At 40.9% G+C, this 17,500-nt stretch overlaps 3 protein-coding genes across 3 annotated transcripts in view; all 3 read right to left on the bottom strand.

Annotated features, from left to right (window-relative positions):
- Window positions 1-10, bottom strand: part of LOC113802175 (failed axon connections homolog) — a 2,562-nt gene extending 2,552 nt beyond the window's left edge. The window contains exon 1 of the mRNA XM_027352696.2: window positions 1-10. This exon is cut by the window's left edge and continues 126 nt beyond it. The gene's annotated coding sequence lies outside the window, so the exon portion shown is untranslated.
- A 267-nt stretch (window positions 11-277) lies between these two features.
- Window positions 278-4,296, bottom strand: LOC113802176 (failed axon connections homolog). Its single transcript, XM_027352700.2, has 7 exons — window positions 4,175-4,296; window positions 2,652-2,816; window positions 2,291-2,423; window positions 1,674-1,870; window positions 1,224-1,432; window positions 767-883; window positions 278-608 (listed from the first exon to the last, which is right to left on the bottom strand). The coding sequence occupies exons 2-7, from the start codon at window positions 2,777-2,779 to the stop codon at window positions 514-516; spliced, it is 879 nt and encodes a 292-aa protein (XP_027208501.2). The 5' UTR covers window positions 2,780-2,816; window positions 4,175-4,296; the 3' UTR covers window positions 278-513.
- A 2,728-nt stretch (window positions 4,297-7,024) lies between these two features.
- The window catches only part of LOC113802196 (uncharacterized), a gene marked incomplete in the record, with an annotated part of 127,176 nt that continues 116,700 nt past the window's right edge, over window positions 7,025-17,500 (bottom strand). Inside the window, 7 exon segments of the mRNA XM_070142544.1 lie at window positions 7,025-8,623; window positions 10,138-11,443; window positions 11,672-11,797; window positions 12,394-12,672; window positions 12,963-13,076; window positions 13,374-13,507; window positions 13,791-13,913. Coding sequence (XP_069998645.1) covers window positions 8,448-8,623; window positions 10,138-11,443; window positions 11,672-11,797; window positions 12,394-12,672; window positions 12,963-13,076; window positions 13,374-13,507; window positions 13,791-13,913 — 2,258 coding nt within the window.

The following is a 17,500-nucleotide window of genomic DNA, read 5'->3' as shown; positions in this document are numbered from 1 at the left end:
TATCTTAACGCCGCAAAAAAAATGTTTAAGGCAAGTAATCATAACGTTTTTCTTTTTGCTGTGTACAACAGACAGGTATTTGTTAACAAAGTGTTTATCTTTTTTTCTGAAAGTCGTGTGTAAATATTTCATTTTCTCTTTTATTAATCATGTTTTCTTAAGATTTGCTACATTTTGTTAGGCATAAATAAAGTTGCCATTCTAACATTAATGGACAATTAATATTTAACCCATTATTCGAGGATTTGTTCCATGTTAGAATGGTTATAGAGACAAATCAATCTATAAAACTTTAATCAACATTATTTATTACATCATTAACATTTCAACCTTGATTATCACAATGCCGCTAATAATAAACATGCCAAAAGATGGAGGGAGAATGGGAGAAAAAGAAGGGAGGAAAGAGAGAGAAAGAAAAGAGAGAGAGGATAATGACACTATTTACTTTCATAATCATGATCATTATCATCATCATCATCATCACCATCGCCACCATCTTGACCTCCGCAGTTAGCTCATCTTGGGGCGCTTCAGGCACTGGTCCCAGTCCGGCCAGAGTGTCTCTTTCACCCGTAACACGTATTCTTTCAGGTTCGGGTATTTCACTTGTGAATAAAAACAAAAATCACGCCTTATATGTATAATAATACATAAACATCCAATTATTACAATATAATCAGCACATACATAACCATAAATGACCTAATACACAATCATAACACGCAATTCTTGTTTTGTTAAGAGGATACGTTCAAAACCTTACCTTTGACCATAGTCTCGTACGGGGAGCCTGAGTAGTTCCACATGATCTGCGCCAGAGACCCGAACAGAGCGCAGTCAACCTCGCACAGGTCGCTGCCCATCAGGAAGGGCTTGTCACCTTAACCACAATTAATCTTTAGTGCTTACTAGTTTCTGTATGGCATGGTAGTATTATCTCTAATTATCCTTGGCTATTTATGTGTATGTTCTACATTCTAGCGATGTTATAATTGATTAGATATATCAAAAAACTTTTTTTTCTCCATCTGTGTCAGTAAATCAAAATAACAACAATAATATTTCTACCATTATTATTATCGTTATTATTATCATTATCATTATCATTATCAATACTATTATCATCATCATTATTAGCATCATTATAATCATAATTGTTAATAAAAACAATAACAGCAATTCTAAAAATAAATAAATAAACGAATGATTCAAAATCTCACCGAGGTAAAAGGAGATGGCGGCCAAGTCCCTCTCGATGATGTCGTGGACTTCCTCCGCGCTGTGCCTCCCGATGCCTTGGAAGTATAAGGACTTGAAGATCTGTCGACGCTTCAGAGGCATCAGCAGACGCACTATAAAGGGGACGCGATCCATCTCCTGTAGCATCAAGCGCCCTTTGTTCTCCACCCAGCGCCACAAGCGGAATCCCCTACCGGAAGGAGCATTTTCTGTTTTGTTTTGAACCTTTAAGAATGTTCAGATGTCTTTTGCATAGATATGTGCTAAAAGATTTTGAGCGTAATTTGTATTATGATAATATATGACTCCACAAATTTGGTTGTCTTGGTTAAAACTGTTAATTTGAGACCTAATGTACAGCCATTTTTTTCTTTTTATTTCAACGTACACCTCACAAAATATAAGTAAAGTGAAATTCAACTAAAGCTCACCATGCAAGGTGCTCCGTCACCATCATGTTAAACGCACGAGCTGCCCCCTTCTGCTCCTTCGTCAGGCTGGCCGTAAAGTCTTTCCCGAAGCGCCGTCCTAACATCTGGATGATCAGCTGCGAGTCTCCCATTTCCTGGCCGTTGAGCGTGATCCAGGGGGACTGGCCTTTGGGCCCGAAAGGCTCTTCGTAGTCCATCTGGGATATACGAAGACGAATAGTGAACGCTAAGCATATAATTTTAGGTTGATGAACTGGGTAAAATATACATTGTTTTCAGATTGGCTTCGAAATATTATCGGTATTAGCATCATGGCATTTGTCATTATCGGCACCATCTATAGCAGGGGTGGCCAACCTTTTGTGAGATGCGATCTACCAGCCTAAGATTGAAACATATTCCATAAATGCAACTGTAACAGTGTAACATCATTATGAATTTAAATATACCTTATTCCCAGAAAAAAAGAGAAATATAATAATCCAAGTATCATGAGTACTTGGATATGCTATTGCAGCTATTTGCATGACAACTTCTGAAGGACGAGTTATTAACAGGTACAGTAGTGTGATCGACTTAAAACAGGCCACCCCTGATCTACAGCCTCAACATAGTACCTGGTAAGGGATTTTGGCGAGGCGCAGGTAAGTCTCCAGCGTAAGGACGAACGGCGATAGATTTGGGGTGCGGCGCCCTTTGCCTAAGCCGTGCACAACTACAACGTCTTTTCCGACGGCGGCCCATCGCCTCCTACAATATATACATGTAATAATAAAAATATCATGACCGTTTCCTATATTGTTAGTGACACTTAATTTCGCAATTTATATAGCTAAAATATAGCATTTTATACGTAGATATTAAAACAAAAAACACTGAATTCCGAAATCCAACTGCCTTTGTTCTATCCTGGCATATGAAACATCCTTCTAAATTTCAAAACTGAAAAAGAACACCTCATGTAACCATTTCACTCACCTCCTGTTCTTCTTCGCGACATAACGCTTAACGGAGATGACACCAAAGGCCAACAGCACCACAGCCGCTGTTGCGACACGACCGTTCTGCCACCACCACCACCAGCCCTCGACCACCGCCTCCAGCATCGTGCTTGCCGAGAGGAACCACTTCGCTGCCGTCCACCTGCGAGAGATTCGGGTGTTAATTGTCGTTAGATTTCGCTCGTTGTATATTTTATAGTGTCTCTGTTTCTGAATGTCCATCTGTACGGATATGTTTGCATACCGTGTGTGTGTGTGTGTGAATAAAAAAAAAAAAAAAAAAAAAAAAAAAAAAAAAAAAAAAAAAAAAAAAAAAAAAATATATATATATATATATATATATATATATATATATATATATACACATATATATATATATATACACATATATATATATATAAATATATATATATATATACATACCTATATTCATATATATATATATATATATATATATATATATATATATTCATATATATATATATATATTCATATATATATATATATATTCATATATATATATATTCATATATATATATTATATATATATACATGTATATATACATATATATATTCATATATATATATATATGAATATATATATGTATATATGAATATATATATATATATATATATACACACATATATATATTCATATATATAGATAGATAGATAGATATAGATATATGTGTGTGTCTGTGTGTGTGTGTGTGTATACATAAATCTTTATCTATGTATATATTTATATATATATATATATAGAAATACATTATATATATATATATATATATATATATATATATATATATATATATACATACATATATGTGTGTGTGTGCGTGTGTGTGTATATACATATATCTTTATCTATGCATATATTCATTTATATATATATTTAGAAATACATTATATATATATATATACATATATATATACATACATACATACATATATATATACATACATATATATATACATATATATACATACATATATATACATACATAAATATACATATATATGTGTGTGTGTGTGTGTGTGTGTGTGTGTGTGTGTGTGTGTGTGTGTGTGTGTGTGTGTGTGTGTGTGTGTGTGTGTGTGTGTGTGTGTGTGTGTGTGTGTGTGTGTGTGTGTGTACATGTATATGTTTACTCACACAGTCCGTCAGTATCACCTTCACATTATATTTCAAACAGTTAAACTAATTCAAAAGAATAGCATTTCAGAATTATTTTAGATATGATATATCATAAAGCATAAAACAATTAACCAAATATCCTCATATCCTACACCCTTCTTTACGCAGCTCTTATTAACCTAACAGAGTGCTGTAATGTGATGACTCAGGCTGACCGTCCTTAACCTTGAGCATGAATAAACCTCAATGGTACCATTATATAGTTATATTTCACTGTTCAAGCAACACCACCTTTCACCACAAAGGTATTTCTGAAGTGACGTGTGGCATTTGCGAAAATACCAGCCATTCTATAGACCTACCTCAAAACCGTGCGAGGGACGGCGTTGGCAAGCCTGGAAGTCTCCAATCGCCCCCACGCTCATTGAGGGCAGAGTCCTCTATCGGCGCCGTTGCACACTGCCCACTGCTATCTTTCGCTGCCAGTGTTAGAGACCTCTCATTTTGATATATTTCAGTGCCATCTTCATGTATCTTTCTCAATTTTGAATTCGGAAGGAGAACATAGGACATAGGAAATGTAGAGACAGGAAAATGTAAATGACACAGCATTATTATGATATCCGATGAGGAGAGATGTGAATTACTATTGTGGGGGTTTTCTTGCAATTACGGTGAATATAAATATATACGCTATCAACGCACTCGTTGATAGTTTAGTTAATCTGCATGATATCTTGCCTTTTATTTTTATTTTTTACTGGTGTTATTACCAAGGCCAGCATTGTCATTAGCACCGTTATCTTTATTGTAATCAATGACCATGATCATCATCATTACGATTGTTTTTATGCACATGTATTATGATTATCGTTAATCTCATATTTTTGCCAATGCCATTGACACAATTGTTATTCAATGTTATTATCATAATTATAATTGTTATCCGTATTGTTCTGCCGTTGTTATTATAATCAGTACATGCATTATATTATAAGTTATTGTCTTATAGATACGCCTTTACACCATTTGTGACTAGTAATAACAATATGAAAAAAAAAATTATCTATTGTTTTTCCTGACACCGCCTTCGACCTTGTCTGCCATATTTACATTTTAGCAACGAAATCCTCTTTGCCTCTCGGGCTCATTTGGGTTTACGCTAGTGTGGTATGAGGTTAGATCCTACGAGAACCATTAAGGGAAATTCCACAGGCTGTTGCTGATTGTTACGTGTCTGATAATCGCACTGCTTCCGTGTCAATTTGCAGCACCCCAAATTTGTTCAGTAATTACTACTACAACTACTATTGTTGTTATTGTCATCCTCATTACTACTGCTGCTGCTGTTATTACTACTATTGCTGCTGCTGTTATTACTACAACTGCTGCTGCTGCTATTACTATTACTACTGCTTTTATTTCTACTACTGTTGCTGCTGCTATTACTACTACTGCTGCTGCTGCTGTTATTACTACTGCTGCTGCTGCTGTTACTACTACTAGTAGTGCTGTTGCTTCTACCACTGCTACTGCTACAACATCTGTTACTACTACTACTGTTAGTGCCCCTGTTGGTCATGTTACTATTACTGTTATTGTTACGACCATTCTCATTTTTATCATCATCGTTCTGATATTTATTTATATCATCACTATTATCATTATTATTATCATCATCGCTACTTGTCTTTGCCGCAGATGTCGTATGAATACTTCGATATGTTAAAAAGCTGAGAGGAAAAGCATCATTAAGTGAAACTATAAGCTGTGCAGCTAAAATAGTGTCCATATCGTCTACCTGCCGAAATTTAGATCGACGATTTTTCGAAGTGGCCTAACATTGAATTACCGATTCCGTTGGTTGTTCGAACCACAATATGATGGGAAAGGTCTAACCTTTCATATATTCCCACATCGCGAAAAGAAACCCGAAAAATGGAAGTGATGGGTTCAGGCCACGAAACGCGTAAACGCTGATACCTTGGGCGCCTAATGGAAAATATGCTTACATTTGCTCAGAACATAATATTGAAAATAATATTAGTGTAAACATATTTTCCACTTGGCGGCCAAGCGCTCTCATCAGCGTTTACGTGTTTCGTGGCCTGAACCCTTCGCTTCTATTTTTCGGGTTTCTTCTTTCTTGGATAAACAGTGAACGTAAGCACGCACGTTGAGTTTTTGAACGAACGATGATTTGTTTTCACCAACTAAACTAAAATTAACTATACTAAATTTTGTTTGTTACCCACGTCGGTTCAGCTGATGAATTTTGTATTTGTTTGAGGAATACGTCTCCCACCAAAAACGTTCTCTTTGAGCCATTGAGACAACCAGAGAAAATGATATCGAGGATTTTTAGGGGTAACACCTTTAACTTTCCTTCTGGGTATCTTTATTATGTTCGATCACTCCTACCAGATGCCTCAAAAACTTTTTAGTTATTATTACTATTATTATTATTATTATTGTTATTATGGTATCATCATCATCATCATCATTATTATTATTATCATTATCATTACTGTTATTGTCTACGTTGGGGAATATTCAAGGTTGTAGAGCACCAGTGCGTATTAATGGTTACTTCAGTCATTTCTACTGTGCACCTCATAATATTCACGCATCAGAAATATATACGGTAATGTAACTGAAGGCGATGCTAATTTTGTCTTTCATTAAAAAAATAATCTTTGTTTCATTTCCGGGGAAAAATGGAGTCATATATTTTCTGTGGAATTATTCTTCTCTCCTACCTTTAATCAACAAAAACAATCCTTTCCAGCATTTACCTTTCTTAATATATTATGGCATATGGGTAATATAGGATACCTCCAACTGATTCCTCAAAATATCTCACTGGGAACAATGCAGATACAAAATCACCACAAAAAGATGTAGTCGATGATGTCAGAATGGTTACAGTCCCTAACGCGGTAAGAGAGTCGTCCATATGAATATTTTCATTGTTAAAAATTTAAATCACATCTGTTTATGATTATCAGATAGTACCAAGACAGTACCTTCATTGCCACTACTTTTCACTGACATCATATGTACGCTAATCATAGACTCGCATCTGCCTTATTTTTAAGGATTACGGAATAGAATTTATTGTCACTATTTTTTATTTCATTGACATAAAACCTGTACTTATTGAACACTCACATTTGTCTCAGCTTAAGGGTAAAATACTAGAATTCAAACACTTTGTCATAGATTCTTTTATTGCAGTGTGTCCAGTACATAATGAGTTTTTGGCATGATTTAACTACAGATAATACCAATAATTCAATCAGCCTATTGCATCATATCGTACATTAATATATTTGGCATTGCAGACTAGTTGAGACTCATAGCAATGTGACAAAAATGCATAAAAATAACAAATTCACTATTGAAAGGGATTTACAGATAATATCGGTCTACTTAATAAAATATAAAAGCTTATCTAGACAGAATTACAAAATCTAACACATAAACTGTTGATAAAAGTTATGTATGTCAGAATTCATCGATATTACCATACATTAATTATCCTAATAATTGTGTTTCATCTCGGAAACATACCTAGCATGTAACCTTGACAACTACAAGCACCATATACATTATGTATCGACATCACTCATGAAAAAAGAAAATTGGTACAGTATTCAAGTCCATATTATTTTTTTCTTGATAGTCTCACAAGGTTTTTCTAACAAGATTCAGCATTTCAGGAATCTAGTATGTGCACACTGAAGATTCTTTGGTATATAATACAATAGGGATACACATACAAAGAGATGTATAGTGGATATTTTACTTATTGTGACGAGCATGCATTGAATACTGTGAGACGAGGAAAGAGAGAACAGGAAAATATCCTCTGACTAGGAAGAAAATCGGACATTTTCAGCTTCTTTGTGTGTTGAAGTTCTGCATGTATTTACACTAATCGTCTGTTTGTCATCCTCACTGCTTTGAAAAATGTCACTGCTATATTGCTATACCAACATTTCCATTAGCAGGTTTTGTGTGTATGTGTGTGTGTCTGTTTGCCTGTTTATATGTTTTCTTCTTTAGAATGTATCACACCAATTGTAATTTGCTTTCGTAATGTAACCAGTTAAAAGAAATTTATGTTTCATTAATCATTTTTCCCAACAAGCTGTAATCTACGAGTATTCAGTTCTTTGGAATGCCTGAATAAATATTATTCATTGTACAAAAGCACAGCATGAGATAATAGATGTATGCATAATAATTAAAAACACATGCACAGTCTCACCACATCTATGTACATGACATTCTCTGCACTGCACCTTATTACCATAACTTTTCCAGCTTTCAGATACAGTATATGTAAGGCACCATGGGACAGCGTACTGAGAGAGCAAATTATACTCTATGCAGAAATCCTTTCACACTTTTCACATGGTGTGTAACAAACAACATACACTTTCATGTTTCTTTATGAATTGCATACAAACACTTTGCCATCATTTTCTGTTTTGTACTGTATGAATATACCAGACCAGCTGTGACAGTGACATAACAAAACGGCCAGTTATCTCTCTAACAATTATATCTTAACACCAACCTAATGTAAATATACGAGAGAGACACTGTCTTCCAGAATTAGAATTTGAATCACTGTTCCTTTTTCTTGAGGTACTCCCTGGGCACGAGGCCGGTGCGTCCCTTGAGTGTCGCTCTCCACCAACCAGTGCTGCTCGTCACGTCGTGGACCAAGATGGTGTCTCCGCGGTTGAAGCTCAGGGCCTGGTCGATGGTGGCGACGAAGGCAAACTTCGCGACGTAGTATTCTGCAAGGCGGGGTCACAACGTTAGACGGTGGTAGGTCGTCAGAAAATCAGATGATGATTTAACTTTGTGCGTGTGAGAAATGGTGTGGGGGTAGTAGTAAGGGAAAAGTATTGATATAGTGTATTGGAGGAAAAGAAGGTATCTGACAGAGTTATTAGTTTAAAGATGGAGACTGAAGGGGTTCTGCTGAATGTTATTAGTGCTTGCCAAAAATGAGGTGTGAGTTGGAGGACAAGGAAGATTTCTGGGAGGAAGTAGAGGAACTGGTTCAGAGCAGAGCCAGAGAGGAAAGAGTAGTTATTGGAGCGGATCTAAATGGGCATTTTGAAGAAGGGAATAGTGGTGATGAGGGGGTGGCAGGTGGGTAAGGTGTAGGGGAGGAACGCGGAGGGACTTGTGGATTTTGAAAAACGGACGGAGATGGCTTAAGTGAAAACCTACTTTAAATAGGAGGAGCACAGGATCTCTTATAAGAGTGGAGGAAGAAGTTCACAGATAGACTACATCTTGTGCAGGAGACGCAGCTTGAAAGAATTCAGCAAATGTAAAGTAGTGCCAAGGGAGAGTGTTACATGTCATCACAGGGTGCTGATTGGTAATCTTAAGTGAAGGCGAATAAGAAAGAGGAGGCTGAACCAAGGATTAAGTGAAACTAGATGAGGAGGACAACAAGAAAAAAATAAAGAGGAGGTGAGCCAGTCTTTGGGTTAAGAGGAGGACCGATGGGCAGTTATCTCAGAAATGGTGAGGGAGAAAGCAAAAAGGTACTCGGGGTGGCATCAGAACATAGGAAAGAGGACAAGAAGACTTGGTGGTGGGACGAGGAAGTACAGGACAGTATACAAAGGAAGAGACAGGCAAAAAAGAATTTGGATAGATAAAGGGACGAAGAGAGCAAGCAGGAGTATATGGAGATGTGGAGTTTGGCAAAGGAGGAGGTAGCTAATGCAAAGAAAAAGGCTTATGATGATCTGCATGAGAGGTTATATAGTAGGGAAGGGGAAAAAGACCTTTACCGATTGGCCAGGCAGAGAAACAGTGCTGGGCAGGATGTACAGCATGTTAGAATGATAAAGGATGTAGGAGGAAATATACCAACAAGTGAGGAGAATGTATTAGGAAGGTGGAAGGAGTAATATGAAGAGCTGATGAATAAAGAAAACGTGAGGGAGAAACAGTTAGAAAAGGAAGAGATGGTAGATCTGTTAGTGCGAGGGATCAGCAGGGAGGAAGTGAGGACAGCCATGAAGAGGATGAAGGATGGTATGGCAGTAGGCCCAGATAGCAAACCGATGCTATCCTCCAAAGCATGGAGGAGCTTGGAAGAGTTGACAGTGACATGGCTTACCCCCCCACACACACACAGATATGTATATATATATATATATATATATATATATATATATATATATATATATATATATATATATATATATATATAAAGATAGATATATGATAGGTAGATTGATATATAGATAGATGTCTGTATATAGTTACATGTTTAGTACCATACCTCCACTGGATGTGTCACTAGAGCCGCCGGAAACCCGTGCCATGTCTTGGGAATTTCTCTGCGAGGAGCTCTCCAAGCTGCTGTCGTCTGGCGTCTCGTAGTAATCGTCGTCCGAGGTGCTCCTGGACGCCGAGTCACAGTTCCTGTTGTCTTCATTTGCTCTTGGCTTTACGACTATCGTTGCCCCGTTGGCGAGGTTGTGCGGCCGCGGCGGCAGCGCCGGCTTGGCGAACCTCGACTCTGCTTCCGCTGCCGGGGGTGCGGCCTCCTGGGGCGGGGGCGTCACCTGGAACACGGCGCTCGCACTCTTCGACGAACTCAGCGGCCGCACGGGCTCCTCTTTGGTCTTTGACTTGATGTCCTTCTCTACCTGACTCTTGTTTTGGTTGATTCGCGCGATCATGTCCTTCACCGAAGTGCCCTGGTTGGGGGTCCTCTTCTCTTCCTTCACGTCCTCTCCGGGCAGCGAGTTGCTCTTCATCTCAAACCGCCTCGTCAGAGCCTTGAGGTTGTTCTTGGGATTCGTGTCCTCCTTGCCGCTGAAGAAAGAAGTCAGCTGCTTCGTCTCTTCCTCCACGATCGAGTTCTTTCTGTCGCATTTGGGTTTGATGGGCACGATCGCCTGCGACGGAGGTACTTGGTATGTCTGCATGGGCAAGGGAGCCGAAATCTCGCCCACGGAATTTCTTTCTCTTGCGTCATCGGCATCAGTGGGCACCGGGTTCGAGCTTGGAATCTGATATTCCGTGTCCGCAATGGCCGACGTGGGCACCTTGTACTCCGAGTCGTCATCTGCCGCCTGTGGGTAGGGAATACCCTTCGGCGGCAGCTTCGGTGGGGTCTTCGGAGTGGACGATCTGAGGGAAAACTTATGCGGAAGGGCGTGCGCGGAACTATTTTCGGATATGTTCATGAAAATTTCGTCACTCAGAGAGCCAACGAGGGAGTTCGAGGACATCCTGCTGCTCAGAGACTGCAGGTCGCTCGGCACGCCCTCGGAGGACACGGCCCGGGGCTTGTTGGCGTTGCTCGTCAGGTTCCAGTTCTTCTCGTTCTCTTCGGCCAGCCTCTGCTCGTAGCTCTCCCTCCCGGCCTCCAGCATGTCGTCCTCGATCTCACAGTAAATACCGATGGGATCCTCGGCGCCCTCGGAGGTCTCCGGAGGGGCGTCGGGCAGGGGCCTGGACGCCTGCTTGTTGACGCGGTCCTGCAGGACGGCGGGAAGAGGGGGTCTGCCAGGGGGGCGTCTGCCTAAGAGTGGCGGAGGACCTTCGGGCAAGGGCGGCGGGGAATCGTCGGGACTGACCTGGGAAATACGGGTGAGAAGTCAGATGCTGAAAACTGTCTCATTTATTGGAATAAGAGATTTACTTGAAATCTGAAGTTGCTGACTCGAAACACAAACAAACAGCTTTCTTTAGAGATAGTTCGGCATGTCACCAAGCTGTAATATATCCATTAGCCATTCCTTATAGTCAAACCAAAGAAAAGAGGAAGAATGTATCCCAACAAGAGAAAGATATCTCCTACTCACTGGGTCGTAGTCAGGTGGGTCCATTACCCAGGACGGCGGAGGCTGGGTGCGCGCCGGGAGGGTCTGGCTCTGTCCCGCTGCCAAGACCCGTCCTGCCAAGCCCTCAGGCCCTACCTCTTCGTATACCTAGTAATACAATGGATGGGAATCTACCAGGGTGTTTGGAATAAGGTCTCTCTCTCTCACACACTCACTCACCCACTCACTCTCTCTCTCTCTCTCTCTCTCTCTCTCTCTCTCTCTCTCTCTCTCTCTCTCTCTCTCTCTCTCTCTCTCTCTCTCTCTCTCTCTCTCTCTCTCTCTCTCTCTCTCCTCCTTATTCTACTCCTTCTCCTTCTCCTTCTCCTTCTCCTTCTCCTTCTCCTCCTCCTTCTCTTCCTTCTCTTCCTTCTTCTCTCATTCCCTTCCTTTCTCTCTCTCCTCCTTCTACTTTTCTCCTCCTTACATCTCTCTTTTTCACCATCTCCCCTCCCTGTTCCTGCTCTTTCTTCTTCTCCCCTCACCTCTACCTCTCTCTCCTTCTCACTCTCCTATCCTTGCTCCTTCTCCTTCCTTTTCTCTCTTTCTCCCTTTCTCTCTCCTTCTCCTTTTTATGTTTTTCCTTTCCCCCTCTTTCCTTGTCTTATTTCCCCACTCCTTCTCCTCCTTTACCCATCCCCTCCTTCTTCTTCCCCTCATCACCTTCCCCCGCCTCCACTTCCCCCTTCTATCCTCCTTCCTACCTCATCCTTCACATCCGCAGAGACGTCATGGTAGTAGTAGTCGTCCTCGGCTGGTTTGGCGTCGTCCTTCTTCCCCTCCTGCTGGGGCTGCGGTCCGGGCTTCGGCGGCAGAATGAGGGGGCTGTTCGCTAGTATCTGCGGCTGCGACAAGCGGTGCGTTTCGTCCGACGAGATCAAGGTGTCCAAGGCAAAGGTCGACTGGCTCTTGCGTCCCGACTTGATGGTTCGGTCGAGGGCGGCCAGCCACTCCACTTTGTCTCGGGGGGTCCGGGCGATGAACTGCGGGAGGAGGGAGGCGTTGAGGGTGGGGCGTGGCACTGAGGGTTTAACTCAGAGGGTAAGACTACACATACACATCTACCTGTCTTTCTTAATATGCATATATATATATATATATATATATATATATATATATATATATATATATATATATATATATATATAGATAGATAGATAGATAGATAGATAGATAGATAGATAGATAGATAGATAGATAGATAGATAGATAGATAGATATAGTATATACATATTCCTATATTTCTTCTTCTCGCCTTCTGCAGTATACATACCGTGTGGGTCTTCTTCCCTGGACCAACGATCTCGAAGGCCGAGTCTTTCTTCCGCTGGTCTCGGATGTCTTCCCCCGTGGCCATCCGCGCCGTGTAGCCGCTGAGGTCAATGGTCTGCAGGAGAAAAAAATATTAGCACCGAAATTCACATTGTAGATCTACTTTTATTAGACAGTGATCTTTAATGAAACTATTTCACTGTTCCATCACTTTAGTCAAGGATTTTAATTATTTTGTTCTACTCAGAGGCATCATCCACCTCTGGAAAGAAGGGGTGTTCAGTACAAAGAATATATGTACAGTTCACATCTCATATTTTCACATTACCAAATCTCAAGAACAGCAAAGCATATGCGAATAAAGATCATTATTGAAATACATCAAACTGAATTTCCTCTTCCGCGACCTCACCTTCCGCTGTCTGTCATCGGTCTCCTTGAGGAAGAGGTAGAGCATGCCGGAGGAGGCGACGCAGTGGTAGGTCTTGAGGTTCCTGAGGAGTCCCTTCGTCTTCTTGCTGAGGACGCCATGCTTGTCGCACGTAGCTGTTCGTGGAGCCAGAATGTAATGAGTCGAACTTGAATATGTTCTTACCTATTTTACTCATACTGTTTATGTTAAAATCAACTCATACCTGAATGTTTTTTTGTTTTTTTTTATATTCATACCGCATTGTACATTCCATATTGTTTAGTTTCGTCCACATTTGTAATACGAAAATGATTTATCCGTAAGTATGTCTTTTAAATGCAATGGATATCATATAAACCCATATTTTTTTCTCTAAAATATTCCAATTTTCTATGTCTACGTTGCAAAGGAACCCACCAATGACATTGCTAAAGGCTACGGCCTCCACGCTCTCCATGTACACGTCGTCCACATCCTCCCTGTCGTCTGCGTCGTCCCTGGATTGGTCCTGCAGCGAAGTTGTGTCGTTGACGGAGGCGACGTCGTCCTGTCGAAGAGAGAAAAATTAATTCTCCGCCATGACCCCACAGCTGCGAAAACGTACCGTGAGATACATGTGAACTATTTTTTGTAGGTTTTGGTATAGGTAGATAATGAGGTTCGAGCTTCGTAAACAACAAATAAAGATGAGAATTGAGCAGCAGCAGCGTAGTTTGATGGAGATTGGATATTACTGTTAACAAATAGTGCCTCTGTTTAATATCATCATCTCACGCCGTGGGATTATTTCTAAATGTGTTTTCTTAAATCATTGCATGAAACAAAACATTATCTGACTTCATAAGAATATCCTCTTAATATTCAGCTTAGATGACTTAAAACTGCCCCAACACACAACTGTTTCCTGATCTGGGATTATAAGAATGCGGAAGAGGGGGAGGGGTCAAGAGGCATGCGGCGACTAAGCATACTGTAAAAGGTAGCGTATTTATATATGCCTCTGGTATGTACTGATACTAGTTTTCGTTAAAGCACGTAGAAAATGAGAACTAGACTTCCTGCCTTAACCTATACGTGTGCAAAATGTAGTCGTTTTTTAAATCACTTGGACAGCAAATCCCTTAAAGAAAATGTCTTTAAAACTTATTTACGATCCAGAACTCCATATACCAGTATCGTTATCTTAGTATCACTTGTCGGACACAAGAAAGAAAACCACCCGTCGCTCTTGCAAGCTGCTTGAAATTCAAGACAAACGCCACTGATTGTTATTCACCGAAGGAAGAGTTATAACGACTTAGGAATAATTTACGCACATGACTCTGCATTCCAATCTCACTCCCTTCCAAATCGATCATCGTTTTCCCCGCCGTGGCTTTCCCCGTCGCGCGTCCGTCGTCGGCGCGACTCTCTCTCTCGGCGCTGTACTTCCGTCGCAGTTCGCGCAGGTCGTCCACCACCGCCGCCAGGTCTCGAAGGGCCTGGGACAGCTGGCTTTGCAAGTGCGCGATCGTTTCCCCTTGGAGTCGTAGGGTTTCCTCTGTCTTCAGCACCCACATTATCGACATGGCTGCCAATAAACACAGTTGCACATCCGCACGCGAAAAATGGCCGCGCTAAATAAACCTCCCTCAAGCCAACACCACAGACGCGATCTCAGTTCAAAGCGAGGGAGAAAACTGGAAGCGAGGGAGAGATGAGAAGCACACAAGCAGCATATTTCGGTGTGCTTGTACAACAAACTCCAATAACAAGCCTGGTTAGCAAGCGGAGCAATAACGCCTCGTGTAAACATCAGGGAGCGATAGCTCTGGGAACTATTTTTCAAACATCGGCCGGGGCGTTTTATTGTTTGTTTGCCGACTCTCTTCCTCTTTCTCCGTTTTGCTTTTCTTTTTTCTTTTTCTTCTCTTTCCTTTTTTCCTTTTTATTCTTTTATTCTCTCTCTCTCTCTCTCTCTCTCTCTCTCTCTCTCTCTCTCTCTCTCTCTCTCTCTCTCTCTCTCTCTCTCTCTCTCTCTCTCTCTTTCTCTCTCTCTCTCTCTCTCTCTCTCTCTCTCTCTCTCTCTCCTCTCTTCTCTCTCTTCTCTCTCTTTCTCTCTTCTCTTTCTCTTTCTCTTTCTCTCTTCTCTCTCTCTCTTCTCTCTCTCTCTCTCTCTCTCTCTTCTCTCTCTCTCTCTCTCTTCTCTTTCCCTTTCTCTTTCTCTTTCTCTTTCCCTTTCTCTTTCTCTTTCTCTTTTTCTTTCTCTTTCTCTTTCTCTTTCTCTTTCTCTCTCTCTCTCTCTCTCTCTCTCTCTCTCTCTCTCTCTCTCTCTCTCTCTCTCTCTCTCTCTCTATATATATATATATATATATATATAAATATATATAAATATATATAAATATAAATATATTTATATATTTATATATTTATATATTTATATATATATATTTATATATTTATATATTTATATATTTATATATTTATATATATATATATATATATATATATATATATATATATATATATATATATATATCACTCTCTCTTTATTTAGGAGACAAATACAGGGGGATCTTGAGTCGGTGTCAAGCCGTGCCACCTCGCGACGAGCCTCAGCGAATGATAGCAGCAGATCCAGGCTATTCTGCGAGTGCCAATCGCCAGACAGCGCGGACCAGATTCGATCATGCGGTGAAGCTTGTAGCGAGGTGGTCACTACTCTCTCTTGTTCTCCCTCTTCCTTTTAGCTCCCTTGTTCTCTGCATCTCCCACTCTCCCTTTAGCTCCCTTTCTCCCTTTTGTTTTCTCTCTCCCTTTGGTTCACGCGTGACTACTAGTTCTCCCTCTTTCGTTTCTCTTCCTTCTCGCGTGAATTTATATTAACACTCGCATTTTTTTTTCGCTCCTCTCCCTTTTTCCTACTCTTCCCTCTACTTTTTCATCCTTCTCACCCTCTCCTCCTAATCCTCCTCCTCCCTACCTTTCTCTTCCTTCCTCCTCCCTTATCCCTACCGTTCTTTCACCTCCTCCTTCCCTCTCTCTCGCCCCTTCCCTTCCCTCCCTTCCCCTTCTTATTCTCCTTTTGTCTTTCTTTCCCCTCTCCTTCTAAAAGCTCTCCCAGGTGCGAAGGGGTGCCGGGTTTGCGTTCTTAAGTTCCCCTTCACACCTCGACCCCGGCTTGTGTATCGCGTTTCAGTTGCAATGTTGCATGCAGGAGTGTCGAAGCTTGAGTATACATTGTTTCCTCTTCTCTCGTATTTTTTCTTCCTTTCTAAGTATTTTGACTAAAATGTTTCTGCGTCTTACTTGGATGCGGCGTGAGGTATTGGGTATCTTTAATAAGATGACACAAATATTGTGGAATATTTTCCCTTATCCTTGTCATGTTTCTCTTCTTTTTTGCTTTTGCTCTTCATCTGTGTCATATTCTCTTTATTCTGTTTCTTTACAAACACTCAACATTGTATCTCATACAACGCACATGTTCACTGCAGACAGTTGTGTTGCTCTTGTTATCCTGATATGGCCGTCTTCTCTTCTCCTTCCCTTCCCACCCCTCCCCCTCCCCCTCCCCCTCCCCTCCCCCCTCATCTTCCCTCTCCCTCTCCTTTCCCCTCCTCTTCCCTCTCCTTCTCTCCTTCCCCTCTCTCCTTCGCCTCTCCTCCCCTCCCCCTCTCCTTCCCTCCCCCTCTCCTCCCATCCCCTCCCTCCCTCCCCCTCTTCCCCTCCCCTCCCCTCCCTCACCTCCCTCCCCTCCCCCTCTCCTCCCCTCTCCCTCTCCTCCCCTCCTCCTCTTATCTTGCAAGAATGTGTTGTTGTCTTAGGAACAGAAGATGGAATTCATGTACTTAAAACGTCCCACGTCTTGAAACAGCAGTGGAATGTCTTCTTTGATAAATTGCAGATGCAAAATTCTAGTTCCGTCAATATTTGACAGCAGCCCAAAAAAAAGAGATCCATTAAGAAGACACCACCATTCCATCTTTTTTTTGTTGATGTTTTCGTCCAAACTTAAGATCATACAAAAAACAGCATGAACGAGGTCAGGGCAGTGATACAATCTTGGAAGCCGTTATACCCTTGCGGATTTAGATACATGATCGCTTTATATGCTTTCTTGTAGGTCCCTGTCAACGTTGCCACCG

The sequence above is a fragment of the Penaeus vannamei genome, chromosome 29 (genome assembly GCF_042767895.1).
Source record: "Penaeus vannamei isolate JL-2024 chromosome 29, ASM4276789v1, whole genome shotgun sequence".
Classification (NCBI taxonomy): Eukaryota; Metazoa; Arthropoda; class Malacostraca; order Decapoda; family Penaeidae; genus Penaeus; species Penaeus vannamei.
Note: the sequence above shows the minus strand (reverse complement) of the source record. Positions and strands in the feature narration are given on the sequence as shown.